General features: G+C 41.3%; 1 protein-coding gene across 2 annotated transcripts in view; it reads right to left on the bottom strand.

Annotated features, from left to right (window-relative positions):
* The window catches only part of PAH (phenylalanine hydroxylase), a 54,643-nt gene extending 47,034 nt beyond the window's left edge, over positions 1 to 7,609 (bottom strand). Inside the window, exons 1-2 of one of the 2 annotated variants that reach the window (XM_006769354.2) lie at positions 7,440 to 7,609; positions 735 to 842 (exon numbers count right to left, since the gene is read on the bottom strand). In XM_006769354.2, coding sequence (XP_006769417.1) covers positions 735 to 842; positions 7,440 to 7,502 — 171 coding nt within the window. In that variant the 5' untranslated portion in view covers positions 7,503 to 7,609. Of the gene's footprint in view, positions 1 to 734; positions 843 to 3,268; positions 3,335 to 7,439 lie in introns of those variants that run through there. The other variant, XM_006769355.2, reaches the window with a different exon arrangement.
* Between the last annotated feature and the right edge of the window lie 2,431 nt (positions 7,610 to 10,040).

The following is a 10,040-nucleotide window of genomic DNA, read 5'->3' as shown; positions in this document are numbered from 1 at the left end:
CTGGTGTGGCTCAGTGGGTAGAGTGTCGGCCTGAGGACTCAAGGTGCCCAGGTTCGATTCCAGTCAAGGGCATGTACCTTGGTTTCAGGCACATCCCTTGTAAGGGGTGTGCAGGAAGCAGCTGATCGATGTTTCTCTCTCATCAATGTTTCTAACTCTCTATCTCTCTCCCTTCCTCTCTGTAAAAAAATCAATTAAAATGCTGAAACTGGTTTGGATCAGTGGATAGAGTGTCGGTCTATCACTGAAAGGTCCCAGGTTCGATTCCAGTCAAGGGCATGTACCTGGGTTGTGGGCACATTCCCAGTAGGAGATGTGCAGGAGGCAGCTGATTGATGTTTCTAACTATCTCTCTCCCTTCCTCTCTGTAAAAAATCAATAAAATATATTTTTTAAGAAATCAATAAAATATATCTTAAAAATTATTTTTAAAAAAGCAAAAACATTGAGAAGATGGTAATTAATTCAAGAAAAGTTTGATAAAAAGAAGTCTAAGGCCAGGACTAGTTTCCTTGATGTGCAACCAGGATTCTGAATGATTTTGACTATGAATACAGAAACTGAGGCTCAGAGAGAAGAACAACTTAATTAAAGTCACACAGTTGGTTAATGCAAAAGCCTAACCTGCAAAGCAAGTCTGCCAAATTCTATCCTATGTTCACTGCATCCAAATAGAAAATTACACAGAAGTCAGCTATGCCACTATCCCAGGCAGAAATGAATAATGCTCTTACCTCAAATAAGCGCAAGACTTTGGCCAGTGCGCCAACTTCTTCTTTGAGTGAGAAAATCAGTGATATGGCATCATTTTCATTGGAGTTGTTTTCAATATAGCTTGTTTCCTACAGAATTAAACATACTTGGTTAAAATGTTTTCCATGGCTTAGCAACTCATTTCTGTGAAACCTCCAGGGAGGAGACCATCAGGAACTCTTTTATCTAGTTAAACCTTGGAATATATAGATTCTATAGAGAAGTATATAATGTGGTGGGAAATAAGTCAAGGTCAGTGATATTTTCAATAATACTCCTAGGTCAGATCTCAACTTTAGAAGCTTCAATTATTCACTGGTGTCACCAGTCACCCTGTAGATCCAGTACCTTTTAATGAACACCCACCAAGTGCCAGGTAATAGGGCTCAGAGATTCAAAGATGAAGAAGCTCAAAATTTGGTTGAATAGACACACAACAAACCAAATAACTAAAAAAAAAATTTTTTTAAATAAATCCTTAGAGGTGGTTCAAAAAGTGTCCCAGGAAAACATTGAAAAATATAGGGTGGAAAGTCCTAAAAACAGAACACACAGAATTTTGAGTCTGAAGGTGTGGGTTAGGATTCTCTCAGCTGAACTACTTTGGACTAATCATTTAGCCTTCATAGTTTCTTCATCTGTAAAATTATGCTAATAACAAGCCCTGTCTAAACAGTGTTCAGATGATGAAAAAAGAAAAGATAAAGTAGGTCAAATAGAATATTAAGAGGAGTCTATAAAAATGATGATAATATTGTAAATACATGAGAATGACTTCTTGGCCTCTAGTAAAGCTCTCAGGGAAGCATTAACTTGTTCTTGTATATGAGGATCTTTGATATACAACTATAGAAAAAGTTACAGGATACATAAAAGTACACAAATAACCCACTGGAAGGTGGATGTCTTAAAACAGCAAAGCATGTCAAGGATCTAGCACTTTCTACATGCATGTGACAGCAAATTAGGGTGGGATTAGGATTGGCAGTCCAGAAAGTGCTGAAATTTTTTTACATTGGTTTTATAATAATATATAAAGTTCCATGTGTGCCCACAAATAAATAGCATGTACCTAAAACTAGGAAAAAATGTACAGAAAATTACTCTCTTATAAGCAGATTAAAGAAATTAGTGGAATGGATGTTACATTCTCTCAATGGATTGACAGGGTCTATCAATGACTTGGTGTAATAAGCCCTGCACCAATGACCCTTAGGACAAACTTCTTTTAATTCAGAAAATAGATTTCCCCAGAACCTTATCTGAAACACAGCAAGTGTGATTAGGAGTTTCAAATGAATTAGAAGACTGAACTGTCATATATCTTTATATGGAGCATAATGTAGTCTTTCTTAAAAAATTTTAATCCATCATTTATTAAGATCCTATAATGTCACAGGCATTTGGGTGATCTCATTTAATTCTTGTAACAATCTAGAACAAGCATGTCAAACTCACGGTGCTCGGGTCACATGTGGCCCGCAACGAATATTTTTGCGGCCCAGGCAATATAACGGTATGTAAGAAACATTTTAATAAAAATTTGTAACTTAATTTTTACAATATTTTGTATACATAATTATTAATAACAAACTACAATGTTCTCTAATGACTGATTACTATAATCATGTTGCATTCATTTCCATTACCAGCCTTACGCTCAGGCACACCGTTTCTTTCTACTAGTACTAGCAGCATATATTTTAGCAGCTGATTGCCACATCATTAGTCTTGGGCTGACTTGTTTGGTGTGCACACAACAGGAAATATTTTGCTTTCGGAGAACAAGAAAAATAGGTTTATTTGCATTGCATTTATTAATTTATGCAGTTATTCAGTTTCTGGTAAGTTAATGTTCCAGAAAAAATATTAATTTTTATTAAAATGTTCTATTATTTTATGTTAACTATTACTCATTTATTTCAGCCCTTTGTATTCAGTATGTCTCTATCGAAATAAACTTATGTTTCTATGAAAATTGAAGCTTTTGTTTTTTTGCGGCCCACATAAATGTAAACCTTGTTTATTTGGCCCGTGTTAGCCTTTGGGTTTGACATGCTTGATCTAGAAGGTAGGTTTACTAATTTCCAAGTGCCTCCTTTTACTGAGGACAAAATTAAGGTTTAGAGAAATTAAGTAATTTACCCATTGTTATGTAACCCAGAATACTATCTATGAATCGGGATTTACAGCAGACTCTATCCCACCTTCTCCCTCCTCTAAGCCCTGCCAAAGATATGCAGATGAGTTTCTGACAGCAGTCTTCTTCCCACCAGAGAACACTGAGCCCTTAGTCCTTTCTGATTTCCTTGAAATGACAAAGGGTGTCTCTGTTTCTAGTTCCCTTGGCAACATTCTCTTATCCTGTTGGCCTCCAAGAAAAGGGACATATTACTGATACATCTCCACAGATGTCACCTCTCAATTCAGACATGTATGTACCATGCTCAAAATTCCAGCACCACCCCCTTCCCACTCCTGTGCATGTTCAGCCAACCACCAAGACCAATCTGACCTTCTGCAGACACAGCTCTCAGGGCCAGGTCCTTCTTTTGTTCCTACTGCCAGCACTCTAATCCAGCTCTTAGTGATCCTCATAGATCCAACCCAAATAATTTTGCTCATGTCCTTTTCCTACTCAGTTCTTTAGAGCCCCCTCATGGCCAGTGGGATAAAATGCTTCCTTCTGAGGGTCAAGGGCCTCCTAAGGCTCCCCCACAAGAACCTCCCCACCATCCAACTGGTTTCCTCCTTGCTCTTTCAACTCTTCATTGGGGTAAATCCACTGCACTCCTCTCTCTCCCTCTTTCAAACAGCTCACCCTTCCCCAAAAGCCCTCTTGGGTCTCGCTTCTCTTAGAAACAATCCCTCTTCGTTCTGTGCATTGCTTTGGCTTCTGATGCCCACGTGGAACTTGAATTTTGACTCACAGAGCTAGACTTGGCTTTGGAGTTCATCTAGTTCAAACCCTCATTTTTCCGATAGAGAAACTATGGGCTAAAGGAAGTGACTCACCTGAGGTCACACAGGTAGTGGTCCCAGCTTGAGAACTCAGGATCCTAATTATCAGTCATTCTATGCAATTCCCTCTGCTATGAGCAGAAGGTCCATCTTAAGACCTAGGTTCCTTACAAAGAGCCCTCTCTGATCTAATCACCAGTTACTCAATATCACTCCTTACCTGTTCCTGTGTCTCTTTTACTTTCTCCATTCTCCCCACACAATTTCTAAATCAGGGCTTCTTTGGATCTCCACTCCAAAATTATCTGGTGATTCCTTATTCAAATGCAGATCCCTGGGTCCCTCCCAAACCAATCAAATCAGGATATCTTGGGTAGGATCTTAGAATCTGCATTTTCAAAAGCATCACAGATTGGTATTTAACCATGAAATATTTTAAAATCACTGATAAAAATATACAGCCTATTTTTTTAAAAAAATTATGACTTTTCTCAAATGTGTCTGCAAATTTACATTTGCCATACGATAAGTCACTACTCTTTAGTGTTAGTAAAATTAATATTGACTGAGTTCCCACTGTGTGCCAGGAGCCATACTTGGTACTTTTCACAGTTATGAGGCTTCAACAGCAGCAGCAACTAGCACTATTCTAAGAGTTTACATGTTTCCACAGTAGCCCCAAGAAGTAGGTTTGCAAATGAGGAAATAAACTCAGCAAGGTTAAGTGGCCTGTCCAAGACACCCAGGTCATAAGCAGCAAAGTCTGGACTTGAACTCGGGGCCAACAACTCCAAAGTTCTTATTCTGGCTCCTAATGGCAGACTCAACTGAGACTACAGCTCCTCTTTTCAAAGCCTGAGGGACTTTAAATGAAAGGAAGCTCACGAAAGTTTGTGAAATGGTGTGGTCTTGGGTAGATACTCATTTCAACATTGCTACATTGACCCAGCATGGGACCTTGGCCAAATCTCTTCCAGAATATGTTTTTATTGGCTCATAATCCAACCCCTTATTTGTTTCCAATAGACATGTGAGTTGACTTAGAAACAAAGGTACCTCCAGGATGGGTTAAAGCAGACAAGAGAAGCTCAGAAACTAAGTAGGAAGAAGCAGGGCCGGGAGAAAGAACTTACTAGGAACCAGAAGAAAGGTATTTTGATCATTGAGCAATACATGTAACAATAGAAATATATTGTGTTGGGTTGTGTCTAACCAATACATTCATTGTATATGGAAAAAAGAACACTTTTCCAAATTACAAGCAATAATACTCTTTGGCAAGGATATTCCAGGGGCATTGCTTTTCATTCTTAGTGCTTTTGAGGGGCCATAGTAAGAGGTGCATAATTGCCTGAGTGGTTAAACACACGTGTATCTACCGTTTAAGACAACTGAAAGAAAGATGTAAGCATCCTGCCATGTACACACTGTACGTCTATATTCCAGCATGTGTCTACAGGAGAAAGCAGTGAGGTAGAGGAGCATGCAGGGGAGAGGGAAGGCTTGGAGTCAAATCTGGTTTTGAACACTGGCTTCACCATTCTTAGTTGTGATTTCTGAGTTCCCTTCATCTTCTATTCCATTCCCTGCACTATTCTTCTTCACAGCACTTATCTCTGCAAGAAATTGTATGTTCATTTGGTTAACTTTTTCATTGTCTATCTCCTACAGTACAATGTAAGTTTCTCCAGGATAGAAGCTCTGTTGTGCCTGACACATGGTAGGTGCTCAATAAGTCTTTGTTGGGTGAACGAGTGAGTCAGCGTCTCTTGCAGAATTGTTCTGCTTGTTGCATGTGTGGAGTGCTTGCCATACCGTATGCCTTCCAACCTTATGTCAGAATTACATCCAGTGTATGTTCTTTATCTGAGCTGATAGCTTCACGAAGGCATAAACTGTATCTTTTTCACAGACTGTCAGACTTGGATGAAATCCTTAAGTCTATTCCAGTTCAAACACCCCTCCTCCCCAATTTCACAGTCACAGAACTGGGCCTCTTCCCATCCCAATTACATTGCTTTCCCAATACATAGCTTCACTAACCCAAAGATAGGTCCCAGGTCTCCTGACTTCATGCTCAGCATTGCTCCCTGACAATGTTATACCAGTCACTATACCTGACTTCAGTGATGGTCCCTCCTGCCAACGTTCCAGACACATTTTGTTGAACAATTAAGCCCATTCCAGCCCATACACCACTGGCACTTTCCTATGTTTTAGGAACTGTGCTAAGAGCTTTATAGACATTATTTCATTTCATCCTCACACCAACCCTAGGATGTGGGTACTTTTATTCAAATTTTTCAAATGAATAAAGGTGAGGCTCTGCAAAGTTAAATACCCTGCTTTCAATGTGCAGGGGGTACCAGGGCATGTTCTAAACCCTGCTCTTTACCTCTAGTCATTAAGAGTGATGATTTGTGGGTCTCAATCTTATTCTCAGTGCTTTATAAACAAGGCTTTACACTCCAGGTCACTGCCCCTAACTTCTTCTCATGATTGTGGAGGTCTGTGGCCAGAAACACAGAAACTAAAGGATGACAAGTCAGGATCTATTCTGGGACCTGTCTGACTCCCACACCATCCCTCTTCAATCCCAAGCTCTCCCATCTTCCAAGCACCGCATACATTTTCAAAGGAAGCCTTCCGCTCAGAAAACTCAAAACAAACGTGAGTGAAAAGTTCTACAGCTTCTCTGGTTATCCTAAAATATCAATCACTCATCCCCTCCCCTCCACCTTCCTATTCTCTAGATGGTTCTCACTATCCCTATTGACAAAAGGTGTCTGCAGAGTCAGGTTTGCTCCCTGAGCTGGGCTTTAGTTCTGAACCAGAGAGTCCAGGAGTGTGGTAAGTCATAAAAGAATGCAATTGTTCACCTCAAGAGAAAGGCAGCAAATCCCAGAGAATCAGACAACACCTTATCCCCAAATCACATTTAGGGCTCTCCCACATTTCAAGTCCAAGACTAACTCGTTCACTTTCCTCTCTATTTAATTTTCTCCTTCCCCAGGTCTGAGTAAGTCTGAGACTTTCTTTATGCCCCATTTTCTCCCAAAGATAAAAAAAAAAGATGCAATTTCTCACAATGTTGCCACTTCAATAGATGGCTGTGAGCATTTTATAAACATCACAGAAGAGCAGATGGAGAAGGACCCCATCTCCCATTCCAGAACGTTAAAGACCAGCCCCTTCAATGTACAGAAGAAAAAGCAGGCAACGTAAAGGGAGGGTGACCTGTCTAAAGACACACAGCTGGCCCTAACTGGTTTGGCTCAGTGGATAGAGCATCGGCCTGTGGACCAAGAGGTCCTGAGTTCAATTCCGGTCAAGGGCATGTACCTTGGTTGTGGGTACATCCTCAGTAGGAGGTGTGCAGGAGGCAGCTGATGGAAGTTTCTCTCTCATCAATGTTTCTAACTCTCTATCCCTCTCCTTTCCTCTCTGTAAAAAATCAATAAAATATATTAAAATAAATAAATAAATAAAGACACACAGCTAGTTGGTGGCTACTAAAAGCCAGATCCCTAACTCCTAAAGTAGTGCTGTTTCCCCCTGAAAGCCACGCAGGGCTGATGTCCTGCCCGGGAAACAATTGTTGATGACCTATGTTGCCAGATGACTTCCTAGACAATTTCATCATCTTCAAATGGAAACAGACATCGCGGCGAGCTTATGGAAGTAGGAGACACCAACATCCCCCTCCCTGCGCGGCTGAGGCTCACCTGGCCAAAGTCTGAGAGTTTCCTGGTCAGGCCTCTTCGGTTCTCCAGGACCACAGCTGACATGCTGGCTCCGGCAAGTGAGGTCTCTGGCTCTAGGCTGTCAGTCACAGGCAGGTTTGTCAGCAGCACGTGGTGTTGAGGTTTTTAACCTGACATCAGGGAGAAGAGGGCGGTTTGCAAAGGTGTCTCCTGCAGGCTCCAGCCACAGTACCGCCCCCAGGTGGGTGTGTTCTGACGCAGAGAGCTCCAGGCCACCGCCTGGGGCTGGAGGGTGTGAGGAGGCCAGACCTGGCTGCCCGCCCTGGGTGGAGGAACCTGCCTGGGAGGAGCCCAGGGCCACATGTGAGCTGATTAGTCAGATTTGGCTTTTCCAGGACTCTCAGAAGCAAGGGGAGCAGGTTCCCTGCATTGGAGTAAGCCTGAGACCACTGATGATTCTAATGATACAATTATAAGAAACAATCCTTTGTCCCGCCCTCTGCTCACAGAAGCAGTCAGGATCCCTAATTTGGCATTTTTTTTAAAAAAAATCTTTTCTATTAACCACTGAACAAACTGCCTTTCTGGGCTTTGACTTCAGAAAAGTGCTTACAAGATCACACTGGGAACGCTGAGCCCAGTTGCTAAAGAACAAAGGTAAAAGAGAGAGAACTGAATTGAAATCCAGCCACGTGTCCTGAAGGTATTTACCTAACTTTGCCCCAAGAGGATGGCAGAGCCCCCTTGCCAGGGTGTTTCAAGAATATGCGTAATAAGAGTAATGAGGTAATGCATTAAACAGTTAGTACAGTTCTTGCCATATAGTTAAACATTTAGTAAATGGAAGGTAGCATTTCAAAGTGTGTCACTCAGCATAATACTCCCCAGGTCCATCCATGCTGTTGTAAAGGGTAAGACTTCCTTCATCTTCTTTTTTAAAATATATTTTTACTGATTTCAGAGAGGAAGGGAGAGGGAGAGAGAGGTAGAAACATCAATGATGAGAGAATCATCGATTGGCTGCCTCCTGCATGCCCTCCTACTGGGGATCAAGCCCGCAACCTGGGCATGTTGGAATTGAACCCAGGACCCTTTAGTCCACAGGGCGGCACTCTATACACTGAGCCCAACCTGCTAAGGCAAGACTTTCCTCATTTTTACAGCCGAGTAGTATTCCATTGTGTAAATGTACCACAGCATTTTTTATCCACTCACTCATCTACTGGTGGGCACCTGGAGTGCTTCCAAATCTTGGCTATTGTAAATAATGTTGCAATGAACATAGGGGAGCATATGTACTTTTGAGTTAGTGTTTCAGGTTTCTTTGGATATATTCCCAGAAGTGGAATTGCTGGATCATAAAACAGTCCCACTTTCTTCATGCTGCCAAGTGAAATAAGCTAGTCAGAGGAAGACAAGTACCATGTAATTTCATTGCGGTGTGGAATCTAATGAACAACATAAACTAACAAACTAAAAACAGACTCAGAGAACAGACTTCCACCTGTAAGAGGGGAGGGGAATTACAGAGCTGGATGAAAAAGGTGAAGGGATTAAGTAAAAAACTAATAGACACAGATAACAGAATGATGATTACCAGAGGAAAATGGGGGTGAGAGGAGGTAGAAGATAATAAAGGGGGCATAAATGGTAATGGAAGCAGACTTGACTTGGGGTGGTGAGCACACAATGCAGTATACAGATGATGCACTATAGAATTGTACACTAGAAATCTATATAATTTCATTAACCAATGTTACTCCAATGGATTCAATTAAAATAAATAAATAAATAGCCCTAGCTGTTTTGGCTCAGTGGTTAGAGTGTCTGCTTTCAGACTGAAGGGTCCCAGGTTCGATTTTGGTCCAGGGCACATGCCCAGGTTGCAGATTCGATCCCCAGTAAGGGGCATGCAGGAGGCAGCTGATCAATGATTCTCTCATCACTGATGTTTTCCTCTCTCCTCCTCTCTGAAATCAATAAAAAATATATTTAAAATAATAATAAATAAAAAGTATGTGACCACAAATAATTATTGAGGATCTGTACTGCATTCCAGTAGGTATTGGGGATACAACATTGAATGATACAGTCAGTGAACAGAGGACCCTGCCTCCCCCACCATGCTGCCTTTCTAGAAGGGAGAAGACAGAAAATAAATAAGGGTAGGCAGAGATAAGCCTCCTAAGAAAATAAGGGATGGGCTTGGAGTAAGTTGGTGGCTGTTGGAGAGTGGTGGCTGTTGGAGAGTGGAATCTTTCAAGTGGGCAGGAATATGTCATTCACCCCGTTTTTTTCAGATCAAGAAACTGAGATGAGGCATTTGTTGCTAATAGGAGCAAAACAACATATAAAAGAACACTGCAAACTCAGAGGTTCAGGAAGGATCTGAAAAATCAGTGGCATCAAGGACTGAGAGAAAACAAGCCAATACTAGAGTTTTCTAAAAATCCACCCTCTCCCCTCCCACAATTATTTGATGGAATGACCAAGCAACTGCCCTCCCCACCCCCCCGCAAAAAAAAAGTCTCATATTTGAAATTCAAAACAAATGGATTCCACCACTGATTAGCTGTGTACCTTTGGTCAAGTCCATGCCTCAGCTTCTTTGCCTTTACAATG

This window comes from Myotis davidii, unplaced genomic scaffold (genome assembly GCF_000327345.1).
Source record: "Myotis davidii unplaced genomic scaffold, ASM32734v1 scaffold120, whole genome shotgun sequence".
NCBI classification, from domain to species: Eukaryota; Metazoa; Chordata; class Mammalia; order Chiroptera; family Vespertilionidae; genus Myotis; species Myotis davidii.
The sequence above is the reverse complement of the archived record's forward strand: the minus strand, read 5'-3'. Positions and strand labels throughout refer to the sequence as shown.